General features: G+C 43.7%; 1 protein-coding gene across 1 annotated transcript in view; it reads left to right on the plus strand.

Annotated features, from left to right (window-relative positions):
* Window positions 1-12,186: 12,186 nt before the first annotated feature.
* The window catches only part of KLHL32 (kelch like family member 32), a 408,910-nt gene continuing 403,022 nt past the window's right edge, over window positions 12,187-18,074 (plus strand). The window contains exon 1 of the mRNA XM_053712067.1: window positions 12,187-12,339. Within this exon, the coding sequence (XP_053568042.1) occupies window positions 12,187-12,339 (153 nt within the window). The remainder of the gene's footprint in view (window positions 12,340-18,074) is intronic.

The following is an 18,074-nucleotide window of genomic DNA, read 5'->3' on the forward strand; positions in this document are numbered from 1 at the left end:
CAGAAGCACTGCTACTATCTGTCAAACTTGAAGGACAGCGTTGCTGTTCCACGGCATTCATTCCAGTAAGATTGTTTCAATTTTTACTTGCATGCTAACGTAAAATAGGAAGACAGGGTCTCAGTGGGACTCCTTTATCTTTATGGAATCAAGGGTTAATATCTCCTGAGGTGGATTAATGAACAGTGGGGACTTTTATTCATGTTTGTTATGTGATTATGACTGCTTTGGTGTAGGAGATGTTTAGATGTTTGGAGCTCGTAGGCTATTACGGAGTGTACAGGTTAATTTTCTTGCTGCGCAGTTCTATTACACTGGTGTGCTTTTCCTTAGCGGGAGTGATCCTGCACGTTGCACCATGTGACCGGGTGTGGTCACGTTTTTTGTTTTTCCATTTCCGTACTCCTGACCGAGTGTCTGCGGGGAGGATCTGTTTCTCTACCTGTCTGGGTCATAGGAGTTGGTGAGTGCCCCAGCCATTGGGGATGTATGGTGCCAGTTGTTTTTGTCCATAAGTTACTTAGTCGAGTTATGGAGGATTCTGATATGTTAGAGGGGGGTTCCTCTGAGTCAGATTTTGATACTTGTGTATATTGTGAGGAGGCCCGGGTAACCCAGCCCTCTCAATTATGTACCGTTTGCCACCATAGGGTGTTCTTCTCTTCCAATGTTGAGAGGTTAGAGAACACTGAGCCATCCGCCTCTGAGAATTCTTCATCCCGTGAGGAGAAGACTTAATCCGTGTGCTCCTACCCAAGGTCCAGCATGTAAGAGGTCGATGGGATCCAATCAGTCTTCTGGGGAAGCGGTGCCCTCTGAGGCTTCAGAGGTGCTACCTCCGAAGTCGGAGCCCCCAGATACTCCGATGGAGGTGGATTTTGCTTTTAGATTTAGAATGGCTCGCCTGCGTGTACTTCTGAGAGAGGTTTTGGCGACGTTGGAGGTTCCCAGTTCTGATCCGTCAGCTGAATCTAAGTTTTCGGAATCAGATAGCGAGGGTGGTGATCCTATTCCTTATCGTCTCAATATTTGTTATTTACTTGTTTTTGTATCAGATTTACAATTCTGAGCTCTTGAGGAATTGTGTCGCATGACGGGCTGGACCTGTCGGTTTCACTTTCCCTTTCGCTAGCACTTGTATGCACATGCCTATTTTCTAATCCGGTTAGGATTGGTTTTCTTTTCCTTTTTTTTCTTTTATTTTTAGAGCTCGAGATTGTTGTAGAATCTCTTCTTAGGAAGACTTTTCGCCTCTGGGATTCTGGTACTAGCGGTTTTCATGGCCTTGATTGATAGACCTTCCGGTGGAAGTTCTATATATAAAAAAAAAAGTACAAAACCAAGGAAGGATGTCTCTGGTCGGGGTGATGTTCCCTCGATATGTCTGAGACTATGTTTAAGCTTCGGAGCTTATATGTTTTTCTGTTTCTTATTCTCAGTTTTCTGGACCTGATTGAACTTTAGAATTTTCTGTTTGACCCTGGGCTGGTCCTGGTTGGCTATATTCGTTATCTTGTTCTTTTTGTGATTTATAACAATTATGTTGTATCCTAAATAACAGGCTGGACCTGTTTGGGTACTAGTTACCTCCTTTCTTTTTGTTTTCTCCCCAAGAGGTTTTTTCCTTGTTCCTTCGGTCCAGAGGATGCCCTTCTATTCTAGATGTCAGGCTGGTCCTGGTTTAAATCATCTTGTTTGGGCATCTGATTTTGAGATCAGGTGCAGTCTAAGTGACCTATGAGTTTATACCCTGCTTAGCAAAGCTGTTGCCTTGGAGTTTGAATTCTGCTGTGGCAGTTTTCTTTAGTAGCTAAGTTACTTTTTGGAGTCTTTTTCCCGGTTCCTTTTTGTAGGTGTGAAATGTTTCCCCTCTATTGGTGCTCCATTGGGGTTCTCTCATTCTATTGAGCTTTTATGCTCTCTATGCAGAGTTGATTTCTTCTTCCTCTTGAGGGTTGATACACGGTTCCCTCTTCCCTTATTCAGGGAAATGGATACTTTCCTGTCATCATGTTGATGTAACCCGTTTTTTTAGGGACTGTATCGTTTTTTGTAACCTCGTTCTGATCCTAGATTTTTCTTGGGATCTAGGTTTTTTTTATGCAGTATCCTGTGTTCTTGGGTTTTGGTTGCTCCTGATGTTGGGCGGTTCTATCCATCGCCTGTTAGGAGTTTTAATGAATTTCTCGTGTCCTCTCCATCCTTTGCGTTGGATTTGGTGTGGAGTTCTTGGGGTAGACTCCAGGGTGGTATTTTGGATGCTGTTTGATCTTTAGACAGGAAGTCTCCTTAGGCCTTTTTTGAGTTAAAGAACTCTATAGGCTTGCCCTGCAGTTTCCTTCAGACCTCATTAGTACTGTGAGAAGGGTGACGTTTAGCCCAGTCCGATTCTTTGGCTTGGCATTGTTGCTTATGTATCTTCCAGACTTTCGTAGCTTTCTGGTTAGGCAGCACTGGTCTCCAGTATGCGGTATATCTTTTCCTTTCGTCTACTGGGTCGTTTTTTATTTAGCACTTCCACGGAAGTGGGAGAGTGTATTCTGGGATTCCTTCTTTTCTTTCTAGGGAATCTTCGGTTATTCCTTCTACTCTGAGGACCTGCTCTTCTGTGTTTATACCAGTGGGTTCTTTCTGAGATAGATCTGTTTCTGATTCTGAGAGTTCAGCAGGAGGTCGAGGGACTCTCCTTCAGGTGTATCTTCGATGTGGATTCCTGAATAGGTTTTTTCAGATCTCTACCTTTGGTGGAATCAGATCTAGGCTCTTTGGGCGTCCGTGCCAATCCCTATTTTTTTCCCTTAAGGGATCGTGGTTAGGGGTTCTTAAGTAGATCTCTGGATCTTTTAGGTGCTTGGGAAGCTTATTCTTCCTTGTTTTCTTCGACTATATCACTCCTTGTGGGTTGACTCAGTCTGTCAGGAGCAGGTGTCAGGGTATCTGATTGCTCCTTTTGTGCTGCAATTTTGTTTTGTGGTTTGGTCTTCTCCATGGTTGCCCCTTATTAGGGGGTTTGGCAGGGTCTTCACCCTTGGATATCCGTGAGAGGGGTTTCTCTGAAAGGTGTCAGTCCTTTCTTCAGCTGTAGCTGGTTCCTCATTATATTTAGGGATGGCGGCCTTCCCCCCCTGTTTTGGTGGGGTGGTATTGCTTCTGTCTGATTTTATATCTTTTCTTGAGGTTCTCTTGTCCCTTTCTAGGGTGTCCTGGAGAAAGGGATTCTCGGCCAGTTCCTTGTTAGGATGGCTAGTTCTTTTAGCCTGAGGGCTACCCTGGCTGCCTAACAGACATGCGGTTATGGGTGTGTCATCCGTCGCCATCTGCCCAGGTGTGTGGACTCCTTAGCAGACTCTAGATATCTGTTTTCTGTTCTGTTCCGTAGGTTCATGCACTTTTGGAGTTCATTCCCTTTGCTAGGACACGGACTGGGGTCAGGCAGTTGCATCCTATTCTTTTGCCCTTTCAGGAAATTGTTTTTTCTGTTAAGGATTTGCATCGGTTCTTTGTATCTATGCGGGATATGGTCCGTGAATTTTTCTATTCATTGACTTTTTCTGTTCTGTGGAGTATTCTCTGCATGTCCTAGTCCATCTTGCAGTCTGGTAATCCGTTCTCCTTATGGGGTTTTCATTCTCAGGAGATTTTTTCTTCGGGTTCTGCAAGGTGCTTCTCCTTCTGTTTGTTCCCTTTTTTTATGGGATTGTGCCTCAAAGTCTTTTCAGACTTTCTTTAGCATACTCAGTTTGTTGCTGTGTCTCTTCCTATTCAGAAGTGTCAGGGTTGGGAGTCTTGGTTGTCTTTTTGTCGTGTTAGTGGAGGAGTGTTCCTTGTTTGACCTCGTAGACAGTGGGACTTTTGTCTCCTCAGAGGTTTTTGTGCTCAGTTTATATCCAGTGACTTTGTGTGGTCTCTGGCAGGGGTCCTACTTGTTGGGCAGTTGCTTGGTCCTCCTAACATTCTTTTGTTTTTGGTTGCTTTGCTTCTGTTGAAGCAGTTTTTGGGAGATTGGGTTTGTTACAGGCTGTGTTGCCATCATTATTGGGCCGCTTCTTGGTTACCCCCCGTTAGCATTCATTGTCCTCTATAACTTGGGTATTGTTTTCCCAAAAGTAATGAACGCAGCTGTGGACTCTCCCTGTATTAAGAAGGAAAACATAAATTATGCTTACCAGATAATTTCCTTTCCTTCTGTACGGGGAGAGTCCACAGCTCCCACCCATGTTTTTCCATTGGGCGACCTTAAATTTCTTTGTGTTCTTCTGGCACCTTTTTTCACCCTGATATTTCTCCTACTGTTCTTTGTTCCCTTGGCAGAATGACTGGGGGATGAGGGAAGTGGGGGAGGTATTTAAACTTTTGGCTGGGGTGTCTTAGCCCCCTCCTGGTGGCCAGGTTCTGTATTCCCAAAAGTACTGAGTGCAGCTGTGGACTCTCCCCGTACAGAAGGAAAGGAAATTATCTGGTAAGTATAATTTATGTTTTCCACTATGTTGCACATCACGTGGTCACAGTTTTGGTATATATACAGCACAACAACCTTCCTACTATCAGATAAGCGAACAAACCACAGCGAGAATGAGGAAGAGCAGTTATCTAATGGATTTTGAACATGGCATGATAGTAGCTGCAAGATGTGCTGGACCAAGCGTATCTGAAACAGCAGTACTCCTGAACTTTTCACGTTCCACAGTTTTTTTTTTTTTTTTAAACTTTATTTATATTCCAGGTCCAATCCTACATGGAAGTTACAGTTGACAGAAGTTACATTTTCACATTAGTTTGATACAGTTATGAAGGCGACAACATTCTTCCCATCCAAAAGGGTAGGGAAGGTCCCCTCCAGTGAGGTAGTTCCACTGCAGGAAGTAAACCTGGTTCAATTTTTCTATTTTTGAAACATAACAAAACAAAAACATAATATAAAATATACAACAATAACCATAACATAAATACCTCATACATTACAGCAGGACGTCTCCACTCCTGAGGGGAGGGGAGGGGGGGGGGGGGTGATGGGGTTAGGGATTGGCGGGGCCCTGGCACCCCATCGCACACAATGGGAGATGAGTCTACTCAGCGCATGTGGGATCAAGGGGAGACTAATTAGGAAGGCGAGGAGAGCCATTTGCCCCTCAAGTTTTCCTCTAGTATAAACGATGAGTTCCGAAAAGGGTATAGTAATTTTTGTCTGATACGTGAGGGGACATACAGCAAATATGGTTCCCATTTATGTATGAAAGCTTTTATTCTTTTGTCAAGATCTCCCTGCACGTCCGCTTGTTCCAGTAGAGCTTGGGTATGTATTGCTTGTATTAATTTTGTAAAAGGGGGGGATCTACTGTCGGCCCAGTATTGCATGACTAGTCTCCTAGTAAGTAAAATTGTCGAGTGTAAAAATTTCTGGGACTGTGGTGCAACTTCCAAGTTATGAAGAAAGATAATATTAGAAGGGGTTAGGGTTATCTCTTGTCGCAATACTTTCTGGAGCCAGTATTTAACCCTTCCCCACAGTCCCTTCAGTCTAGGACAGTCCCATAGCATGTGAATAAGGTCTGGGGACGGGAGAGAACATTTATTACATTTGTCAACTGCCTGCGGGACCCATCTTAGTCTTAGGCTTGGGAGGACATATGCCTGGTGGACTAATTTAGTATGTGCTTCCCTTGAGTATGCTGAAAGAGTGGCCATCCTAACTTTCTGAAAGCTAGCTGTTATTTCCTGAGAAGTAACCACTATGTCTCTCATCCCTTGCCATCGGTTGTGTATTGTTTGTAGGACAGGTTGTTCTAGTTGTTGCGTAATCTCAGAGTAGATGCGAGTAATAGAGTGAGATCCCTGGTTTACTATGCGAAATAGTCTATCTATGCTGTTGCTTGTAGTCGTAAGCTGCTTTTCTGTTATAAGAGCCCTAATATAGTGTCTACACTGAAAATAGGCAAACCTTGTGTCCAGGGGAATAGCATGTTTTTCCCTCAAAGTCTGGAAGGGGGTGAGTTCAAGTGTAAGAGGATTGATTAACTGTGCTACAGATGTCAAGCCTACTGCTCCCCATCTCTGAAAGGCTCGGGTAGTGTAGCCAGGTATAAATTTAGGGTTCCCCTGTATTGGCAGATATTTGGTCACAGTATGATCTATTTTCCAAAAGCGACACAGTTTGTGCCAGGCCCTGATTGGATCCCTAAACAGTATATTTTGCGAAATGTGGCGTGGTAAGGCCTGAAGTGTGGAGTGTGGAAGGTAAGCTAGGTTCATCGGTGCTGCACTATCCCTCTCTACCGCAGGGCTAAAGTAGTCAGATCTAGTTAGCCACCCCAAGACCAGCTTGGCTAATGTTGCCCAGTTATACCATTGGATGTTCGGAAACATGAATCCCCCTGCTCCCAATGGCATAGACAGCTTAGACATGCTGATTCTATGTTTCTTTTGATTCCATACAAATGATGCAAAAGTGGAGGAGATGGTTTGTATGTCTTTGTTGTGTAGCAGAAGAGGAAGCATTTGCAAGGGGTACAGTATTTTTGGTAGGATTATCATTTTCAATAGGTGAATTCTACCATGAAGGGAGAGGGGGAGACCTCTCCATCCCCGTATGATATTTTGCACATTAAGTATGACCTTTGGGATGTTAAGACGGTATATGCGGGTCGGATCTACATGGATATGGATGCCTAAATATTTGAATGTGCCTGTTGTGATTTTAAGGTTTGTATTTTGAAGGGTTGCACCTTCCTCGTTTTTTAGCCAGGTCACTTCAGATTTGGTTTCATTTATTTTATACCCTGTGAAGGTGCCAAAGTTTACCATGATGTCTAATAGTCTAGGGACATTTAGAGCCGGGTTGCTAATATATAACAAGAGGTCATCTGCGAACAGGGAAATATGTATGCGTTGCCCATGAACCTGAAGGCCCGCACAGTGTTGGCGTATATAACACGCCAGCGGTTCTATGGCCAGGTCGAATAGAAGTGGGGACAATGGGCAGCCTTGTCTAGTACCTCTTTCTAAGCGAAAAGAGGAGGACAGACCGCCGTTTATGATAAGTGACGCCGAGGGCATTCGATATAGTTGTTGGATGACATCTAGGAACTGACCCGTTATGCCAAACCTAGCCAGGGAGGTATAGAGATGATCCCATTCCACCCTGTCAAATGCTTTCTCCGCATCAACAGAGAGCAAACATGCGTCTACCAGTGGTGGTTTGGAGGGGTTAGCATGGGCTTGATGGTATTGTGTTATAACTGCAAGTGTCTTACGCAAGTTGACCACTGAGGAGCGGTGTTTGACAAATCCTGTCTGGTCTGGGTGGACTAGCGAAGGGAGTACGTCTGCCAACCGGTTTGCTAAAATTTTGGTGAATAATTTATAGTCCCCATTTAATAGGGAAATCGGCCTATATGACTCCGGTAGGGTAGGGTCCCTATCTGGCTTTGGAAGAACACATATGGTGGCGTCTGTAAATCTGGGGTCTGGGATTGAGGTCCCCTCTAGGTACTCTGAGAATAATTTTGCCAAAACAGGGGCTATATTTGCTTGTAAGATTTTATAGTATTCTGCGGGAAGACCATCAGGTCCCGACGCTTTTCCTAATTTGGCGTTTTTTATGGCATTCATGACCTCCTGTATTTGTATTGGGGCATTAAGGGTGGATAATTGCTCCTGTTGTAGGGCAGGGATGTCAACTTCCTTCCAGAACTGATTCTTATGATGTTCTGAAATGTCCTGTTTAGAGTATAATTTAGTATAGTATGTTACAAATTCTCGCATAATTGAAGGGGTGTCTGTGTGTAGACCGTTTGCGGTAGCTATTGCTGGGATGTTAGCTCGGGGGGTGACAATTTTGACCATATTTGCCATAATTTTCCCGGCTTTGTTTCCGAATCTATAGAATTTACCTTGGCGGTGAATGGTGTGGATATTATCCACCATTTGAATGTGGGTGTCTCTCTCTTTTTTTAATTCGTAATAGCGCTGTCTAGTCTGGTCAGTAGGGTGGTGTAAGTAAGCGTTATATGCCTCCGATAATTCTCCCAACAATTGATTTGTCACTTTCTTGGCCAGAGTTTTGTGATGCGATGTATAAGCTGTGACCCTCCCTCTCAATACCGCTTTTGAAGCATGCCAAAAGAGATCTATATTGCTGTGATGTTGTGTGTTATCTGTATTATACTCTATCCAGTAAGAGATCAACTGCTGGCGAAAATCTACATTGTTGTAGAGGTGTGTGGGGAATCTCCATGTTTTCTGTAAGCTTTCTGGGGGGGAAAAGTCAAGCAGGATTGAGATGGGGGCATGGTCTGAGATGGTAATGGGATGTATTTTACTCAGTGAGATGGTAGGAGTGAGGTCTGGGGTTGTGAGAAAATAGTCAATCCTAGACAGTGTGTGGTGTGACTTGGACATGCATGTGTAATCTCTGAGGTCTGGGTTGCGTAATCTCCATAAGTCGACCAGCCCCAACCCTTCTCTAAACCCTGAGGTTATATTAGTCTCACTTTTCTGTCTCTGGGAGCTAGATCCTGTAGTTAAGGAAGGTGCAGTCTCTGCAAATCTGTCAAGTGGGGAGAGTTGTGTCATGTTGAAATCCCCTCCGATAATTATTGGAAATTCACTTCTTCTAGTTAAATTCGTTTGCATCTGCTGCCAGAACTGAGGGGAGAGGTTATTTGGGCCATAGATGTTGCACAGTAGGTAAGATTTGGAGGCTATATGCAGGTTTGTTATAATGTACCGGCCTTTCGCATCTATAGAGGTATTGGTGAACCTAACATCTAGTCCTTTTCTGATTAGTATCGCAACTCCCTTCTTTCTGCCTGTGGTTGGTGTGTTTATGACCTGCCCAACCCACCTTATTTTAAGTTTATTGTGTTCCTCTTCTGTTAAGTGGGTCTCTTGAAGGAGCGCAATATCTGTCTGGATTGTGTTTAAATGGTGTAAAATTTTGCTTCGTTTAGCGGGGGATGTAATTCCCCCCACATTCCAAGAAACTATGCTACATCGCTGTGCCATAATATAGGTAAGTTATAGGGAAGAATACGTCTGTGACTAATGTTCTCTGGGGTCTCACTATTAAAGGACAATTTTCCCGGGGCAGGAAGGCCACTATAGTAAGACAAATGAGTGTCAGAATGTGTTGTAGGGTCCATGCAATTACATTGGGTGCCAGGGGACCGTACTTACAGTTAGGTGAGGAAAGAGAAGGTCGGTTAACCCAGTAACAGGAATTCTGAGGTGTCGGGGGTTCCTGTTGGGTAAGCCCCTCAGAGTGGAGACGCACCCATCTTTGGAAATAAATACAAGAGTATATTAATACAGTAGATATCATTAGCTTTGAGGGTCTAACACGATTACATAACAGACAAATGTCTACAACAGTCATATATATCACTTGCATATAGGGTTGGTAGGATAATCTCAGCTTTTTTTTTTTTTTTTTTTCCTTTATATTCAGATATAGTTGTAAGCATTTCACAAGAGTCAGTATATGAGATCGCAGATGTTGCCACATATAAGTAACAAACTGCAGGGGGGTCGTCTCACCCTTTCCCACGTCTAAGGCATAATCTATGGAGCAGCACAATCTCACAATGGCTGTTGAGAAACGCAAGGGTTCTAGTCTTATAGATACTAATTTGATATACATTTTACTAATATATGTCAGTTCACTAGTAATCTTTTCATGTCTGTATTGGCCATTCACATAACCTGCGATTGTCCCTGAAGTAGAATATAAGGCATGCTCATGAGTTCTAGTAAATTTAAGCAAAAGGGGCCTAGTATATAGTCTTGACATGGTTCTATTACACGGGGGATCCCATTCACAATTAACACACACTCTCAACAGCTTTAAACCTAAAGTAACATTGATATTGATAAACTTTTTACTTATCCCAGGAATTGGCATTTTCCTGTTTGGCCTGATCGCAGGTGAACAACAACGAGGAGCTGATTCATTCACAGAATAGTGTCTGTAGGTCATCTGTTGTAAATATAATAACAGGTAAAGAACAGTATAGGTCGCTTTCATACATTCAAGCCTACACAACAAATAACCAAATGAAAACAGATAAATAATTGAAAACAGAGTCACCATGTGCCTATTGTCTCTGTCTACTTCCTGCCGGCTGAACAAACCTGAGGGAGATAATAATCCCCATAATGTAGATACTAGATGCACTATTAAACATTGCATGAACTTTAGGGATAGTCCAGTGCCGCTGAAGGTCCTTTCAGCGTCTCTTCTCACCATGGAAGGTAACAAGTACATCCATTGTTCCATTTGGACATAATAAAGTTAGAAAAACTATGGAAAGGCTTAGAGAGAGTTCAGCGGACAATATCCTGCCCCTCCCGGTCTAGAAAGTCCTGTAGATCTTTGGGAGCAGTGAAGAACTTGGGGCCCGCGGGTGTTTGCAGTCTTAGTTTAGCCGGGTATAATAAAGAAGCTTGTCTCCCTTCTTTATGTAGACGGGAGCACAGTGGGGCAAATTCTTTTCTGAGCTTAGTCACTTCTGCTGAGAAGTCCTGGAATATGAGAAGCTTTTTCCCTTCGAAAATCAAGTCCCCAGAATGTGCCCTGTATGCTCGTAGTAGGGCCAATTTCTCTTGGTAATTCAAGCACTTGAAAATTACTTGGCGTGGGCGAGAGTTCATGGTCTCCAGGCCTCTATCTGGGCCTATGCGATGGGCTCGCTCTACATCCAGGGGCAAATGATCCTGATTTATTTTTAGCAATTTAGGGATTGTGAGGGCTGTAAACTCTAGCAGATCCTTATTTTTAATTGTTTCCGGGACGCCAATTACTCTGAGATTGTTTCTTCGGCTGCGATTTTCAAGGTCTTCTACCTTTTCTTGTAGTATTTGGTTTTGGCGTACGAGTTGTCGTACTGAGGTAGAAGCTGCCACTTGTCTATCTTCGACATCTGAAATTCGCTGCTCAACTTGGGTTATTCTGGTGGAGAACTGACGCACCTCGCTAGTAAGCGTGTCCACCCCAGCCTGGAGTGACTCCATTTTTGGCAAAAAGAATGATTTTAAGTCTTGAAGCAAGGCAGAGGAGTCTGTCGTGATTAAATTTAAGGATTTAGGGGATGGCGGGGACTCAGAGTGTAAGTCTGGAGCTGGTCTCTTCTTATCTGATTGTTTATTTCTGGATGTCATCTTTCCCGCCAACGAACTGGAAATAGGCGGAAAATATTTGTCTAGCTTCATATAAATCCCCAAAGCCAGTCACTTGTATTTGTATATGTAAAGTTCCCAATATGTTAGCATGTGCCTTTGGGGTGAGAATGTAAAGATTTATTTTGCACAGTCTCGCAGTATCTCCACAACAGCCTGGAGGAATCTGCCTTGTAAACTGCAGCTTTTTTGTAATTCTTAGGAGTGTCCTGAAAAAACCAGCCTTCACACTGTGTAGTGGAGGTTATCATGCATATAGGTTCATCTAGCATGTATGACTGTTTGTTGGAATCAAGGGAGCAAATGCAAAGCAAAACAGATGTTTTTATAACAGCAGGGTTTCTAATGTTTTCGTAATTTTACACAATTTCTGCCCTAGAGAGTGTAGCGGTTTCTGCTTGGGGACTTAGTCAGGTCAGATTATGTATATATATGCAGGTGTGCATTAGAGGTATTCAGATGTAAGTTCCCTCTTCCTTTCTGCATAGAGTCCTCTCCGTTCCTTTCTCTCAACAATTCTGACCCAAACGGTCATAGAAAAAGGCCAGCCTTGCGGTCTGCCGCAACTCACCCACTCCGTTATGGTTCCGACTGATGGGGATGGGTGTTCTCCAGGTCCGGGTGAACCGCTGGAGGAGCTGCTGTGATGTCGGCCCAATCCAAGATGGCGCCCGCGATATGCGCACCACTGCGCACTTCAAATTCCTTCCAGGGGCAAGGGCGATATTCGGCCCTTCACACAAAAGTCCAGTTGGGCTGATGTCCAGCAAACTTCCCAACAAGGATGGCGTGTGGGGTAGCGTGGTCAGCAGCAGTTTAATAGTGTTTACCAAGTTGCGGGGCACGGAGCTCTTTCTCTGTGCTGCTGACCCGCCGCTCCGCCTACCGGAAGCCCACGTTCCACAGTTTTAATGGTGCATCGAGAATGGTGTAATGAACAAAAAAAAAAACAGACCTGTGCAATTAAAAAGACAGGCCACAATTTCACAAATCACATCAGAATTCCATATTGCAATGCACCACTTGACACACCTTTCTGCAGTTGGGCTACAAAAGCCAGTGGCCACGTCAAGTGCCATTGTTATGAGAGAAGAACAAGAGAGCACGCCTTCTGTGGACACAACAACACCAGCACTGGACCATCGAAGACTAGAAAAAGATTGCTTGGTCTGACAAGTCGAATTTCCTAGTGAGTGATTTTGATGGCAGGCTCCATTGATACCCCTAGATTCATGTCTGAATGCCACAAGATACATAAACATTGTTGCTGACCAAGTGCATCTGTGTCATGTTGACAATATATACTCAGGCCGATGGTTACTTTCAGCAGGGTAATTTGCCGGTGCACAAAGCCAGCATCAATATGGGATGGTTCCTGGAACATGACAATTATTTTTCTTTTCTGCAGTGGTCCGCTCAGTCCCCAGATCTCAATTCTATTGAACATCTGAGATGAGCTGCAGAATCTGTTGGCGTTCTACAAATACCTAATAATAATAATAATAATAAAATGGCTATTCGCTGCATGCCTACACCTCTGTCGAATCTCCAGGAGTTGGCGACACACTAATGTCTGCATGGTACACAATACCTCCACAACGTTTCCAGCATCTTATTGAATCCATGCCTAGATAAATTCAGGCTGTTTTGAAGGCTAAAGGAGGCTCAACAAACTACTAGGTAGATGTTCCTAATAAAGTGGCAGCACAGTGTATATATACATATACATAAATATTTATACATGTATATGTATATATCTCAATGTTAACGCCCTTTGCCTGCCTTTTTTGATCTAACACCTGAGACCTCATATCTTTCAGCCCTTATAACTTTTTTGTGCATTATATTTTCTTAATAATATTTATTAGATAGTGTTATTATGATGGTAACTGTACTTTGTAATGTATTTTTTATGTGTTTTGTGACACTTTTTTGTTTCGGGAGAGCTCTGAGGTCGCGCTAACCTAACGTACATTATATTCAATTGTGCTCAAGCAATCATTTTAACTTTCAACTTGTAACACAAGTGAAAAAACAGATGTGCGCACAATAGCTGTAATAAACCCTTTTCTCTTGTTAAGTGTATTCAGTCCACGGCTCATCCATTACTTATGGGATTATATCTCCTTCCCAACAGGAAGTTGCAAGAGGATCACCCAAGCAGAGCTGCTACACAGCTCCTCCCCTCACATGTCATATCCAGTCATTCTCTTGCAACTCAACTAGATAGGTCGTTGTGAGAGGTCTGTGGTGTTTTTATACTTAGTTTATTTCTTCAATCAAAAGTTTGTTATTTTAAATGGCACCGGAGTGTGCTGTTTGTTCTCAGGCAGTATTTAGAAGAAGAATCTGCCTGCGTTTTCTATGATCTTAGCAGAAGTAACTAAGATCCACTGGCTGTTCTCGCATATTCTGAGGAGTGGGGTAACTTTCAGAAAGGGAATAGCATGCGGGGAATCCTGCAAACGAGGTATGTGCAGTAAATTATTTTTCTAAGGAATGGCATTGACTAAGAAAATACTGCTGATACCGATGTAATGTAAGTACAGCCTTAAATGCAGCGGCGACTGGTATCAGGCTGATGAATGTATGTACAATAAGTAATTTTCTAAGGAATGGAATTTGACTAAGAAAATACTGTTAATACCGAAGTATTGTATAAGCCTTAACTGCAGTAGAAGCGACTGGTAGCAGGCTTATTAATAACACTATCTAACTTTTAAAGTGTATGTTTAAAACGTTTACTGGCATGTTATTCGTTTTTTGTGAGGTACTTTGGTGATAAATCTTTTGGGGCATGAAATTTTCCACATGGCTGTTGTTTATTTCTATATAGAAACGATTAACTGAGGTTTCCCACTGTTGTAATAGGAGTGGGAGGAGCCTATTTTAGCGCTTTTTTGCGTAGTAAAAATTCAGTTTCAGTCTTCCTGCTTCTTCCTCCTTGATCCAGGACGTCTCTAGAGAGCTCAGGGGTCTTCAAAAGTCATTTTGAGGGAGGTAATCAGTCACAGCAGACCTGTGACAGTGTGTTTGACTGTGATAAAAAACGTTAATTGTTAATTTGATTATCCGTTTTTGGGTATTAAGGGGTTAATCATCCATTTGCTAGTGGCTGCAATACTCTTCTAACTTAATACATTTACTGTGAAGATTTGGTTGCTATAACTGATTTGGTTCTTTGTTATTTCAACTGTGACGTTTTTTTGTGCTTCTTAAAGGCGCAGTAGCGTTTTTTGTATTGCTTGTAAATTTACTTGAAAGGTTTTTCCAAGCTTGCTAGTCTCATTGCGAGTCTGTTTAAACATGTCTGACACAGATGAATCTGCTTGTTCACTATGTTTGAGGGCCAATGTGGAGCCCCACAGAAATATGTGTACTAAATGTATTGATGTCACTTTGAATTAAAGTCAATCTATATCTGTAAAGAAATTATCACCAGACAACGAGGGGGAAGTTATGCCGACTAACTCTCCTCACGTGTCAGTACCTTCGCCTCCCGCTCAGGGGGCGCGTGATATTGTGGCGCCAAGTGCATCAGAGAGGCCCATACAAATCACTTTGCAAGACATGGCTGCTGTTATGACAGAGGTATTATCTAAATTGCCTGAATTAAGAGGCAAGCGCGATAGCTCTGGGTTAAGGACAGAGCGCGCTGATGATGTGAGAGCCATGTCTGATACTGCATCACAATTTGCAGAACATGAGGATGGAGAGCTTCATTCTGTGGGTGATGGATCTGATCCAGAGAGACCCGATTCAGAGATTTCTAATTTTAAATTTAAGCTTGAGAACCTCTGCGTATTGCTAGGGGAGGTATTAGCGGCTCTGAATGATTGTAACACGGTTGCAATTCCAGAGAAAGTATGTAGGTTGGATAGATACTTTGCGGTACTGGTGTGTACTGACGTTTTTCCTATACCTAAAAGGCTTACAGAAATTATTAGCAAGGAGTGGGATAGACCCGGTGTGCCTTTTTCCCCACCTCCGATGTTTAGAAAAATGTTCCCGATAGACGTCACCACACGAGACTTATGGCAGACGGTCCCTAAGGTGGAGGGAGCAGTTTCTTCTTTAGCTAAGCGTACCACTATCCCGGTGGAGGATAGTTGTGCTTTTTCGGATCCAATGGATAAAAAATTAGAAGGTTACCTTAAGAAAATGTTTGTTCAACAAGGTTTTATCTTACAGCCCCTTGCATGCATTGCGCCTGTCACTGCGGCTGCGGCATTCTGGTTTGAGTCTCTGGAAGAGGCCATTCGCACAGCTCCATTGGATGAGATTATGGCCAAGCTTAAAGCACTTAAGCTAGCTAATGCATTTGTTACTGATGCCATTGTACATTTAGCCAAACTAATGGCTAAGAACTCCGGATTTGCCATCCAGGCGCGCAGAGCGCTATGGCTTAAATCCTGGTCAGCTGACGTGACTTCTAAATCTAAATTGCTTAATATTCCTTTCAAAGGGCAGACCTTATTCGGGCCCGGCTTGAAAGAAATTATTGCTGACATTACTGGGGGTAAGGGTCATACTCTTCCTCAGGACAGGGCCAAGTCAAAGGTCAAACAGTCTAATTTTTGTGCCTTTCGTAATTTCAAGGCAAGAGCAGCATCAACTTCCTCCGCTCCAAAACAGGAAGGACCTGTTGCTCGTTACAGACAGGGCTGGAAAACTAACCAGTCGTGGAACAAGGGCAAGCAGGCCAGAAAGCCTTCTTCTGCCCCTAAGACAGCATGAAGAGAGGGCCCCCTATCCGGAAACGGATCTAGTGGGGGGCAGACTATCTCTCTTCGCCCAGGCTTGGGCAAGAGATGTCCAGGATCCCTGGGCGTTGGAGATCATATCTCAGGGATATCTTCTGGACTTCAAAGCATCTCCTCCACAAGGGAGATTTCATCTTTCAAGGTTATCAGCAAACCAAATAAAGAAAGAGGCATTTCTACGTTGTGTGCAAGACCTCTTAGTATTGGGGGTGATCCACCCAGTTCCGCGGACGGAACAAGGGCAAGGGTTTTACTCGAATCTGTTTGTGGTTCCCAAGAAAGAGGGAACCTTCAGACCAATCTTGGACCTAAAAATCTTAAACAAATTCCTAAGAGTTCCATCATTCAAAAGGGAAACTATTCGAACCATCCTACCCATGATCCAAGAGGGTCAATACATGACCACGGTAGACTTAAAGGATGCCTACCTTCATATACCGATTCACAAAGATCATTATCGGTACCTAAGATTTGCCTTTCTAGACAGGCATTACCAGTTTGTAGCTCTTCCCTTCGGGTTGGCTACGGCCCGAGAATCTTTACAAAGGTTCTGGGCTCACTTCTGGTGGTTCTAAGACTGCGAGGCATAGCGGTGGCTCCATATCTAGACGACATCCTGATACAGGCGTCAAGCTTTCAAAGGGCCAAGTCTCATACAGAGATAGTTCTGGCATTTCTGAGGTCGCATGGGTGGAAGGTGAACGTGGAAAAGAGTTCTCTATCACCACTCACAAGAGTCTCCTTCCTAGGGACTCTTATAGATTCTGTAGAGATGAAAATTTACCTGACGGAGTCCAGGTTATCAAAACTTCTAAATGCTTGCAGTGTCCTTCATTCCATTCCACGCCCGTCAGTGGCTCAGTGCATGGAAGTAATCGGCTTAATGGTAGCGGCAATGGACATAGTGCCATTTGCGCGCCTGCATCTCAGACCGCTGCAATTATGCATGCTAAGTCAGTGGAATGGGGATTACTCAGATTTGTCCCCTCTACTAAATCTGGATCAAGAGACCAGAGATTCTCTTCTCTGGTGGCTTTCTCGTGTCCATCTGTCCAAGGGTATGACCTTTCCCAAGCCAGATTGGATGATTGTAACAACAGATGCCAGCCTTCTAGGTTGGGGCGCAGTCTGGAACTCCCTGAAGGCTCAGGGATCGTGGACTCAGGAGGAGAAACTCCTCCCAATAAATATTCTAGAGTTAAGAGCAATATTCAATGCTCTTCTAGCTTGGCCTCAGTTAGCAACACTGAGGTTCATCAGATTCCAGTCGGACAACATCACGACTGTGGCTTACATCAACCATCAAGGGGGAACCAGGAGTTCCCTAGCGATGTTAGAAGTCTCAAAGATAATTCACTGGGCAGAGTCTCACTCTTGCCACCTGTCAGCGATCCACATCCCAGGCGTAGAGAACTGGGAGGCGGATTTTCTAAGTCGTCAGACTTTTCATCCGGGGGAGTGGGAACTCCATCCGGAGGTGTTTACTCAACTGGTCCATCGTTGGGGCAAACCAGAACTGGATCTCATGGCGTCTCGCCAGAACGCCAAGCTTCCTTGTTACGGATCCAGGTCCAGGGACCCGGGAGCGGTGCTTATAGATGCTCTGACAGCCCCTTGGGTCTTCAACATGGCTTATGTGTTTCCACCATTCCCGATGCTTCCTCGACTGATTTCCAGGATCAAACAGGAAAGAGCATCAGTGATTCTGATAGCGCCTGCGTGGCCACGCAGGACCTGGTATGCAGACCTAGTGGACATGTCGTCCTGTCCACCATGGTCTCTGCCTCTGAGGCAGGACCTTCTAATTCAGGGTCCTTTCAATCATCCAAATCTAATTTCTCTGAGACTGACTGCATGGAGATTGAACGCTTGATTCTATCAAAAGCGTGGCTTCTCGGAGTCGGTTATTGATACCTTAATACAGGATCGGAAACCTGTTACCAGAAAAATTTACCATAAGATATGGCGTACATATTTATACTAGTGCGAATCCAAGAGTTACTCATGGAGTAAGGTTAGGATTCCTAGGATATTGTCTTTTCTACAAGAGGGTTTAGAAAAGGGCTTATCTGCTAGTTCGTTAAAGGGACAGATTTCTGCTCTGTCTATTCTTCTACACAAACGTCTGGCAGAAGTTCC

The sequence above is a fragment of the Bombina bombina genome, chromosome 4 (assembly GCF_027579735.1).
Source record: "Bombina bombina isolate aBomBom1 chromosome 4, aBomBom1.pri, whole genome shotgun sequence".
Lineage (NCBI taxonomy): Eukaryota > Metazoa > Chordata > Amphibia > Anura > Bombinatoridae > Bombina > Bombina bombina.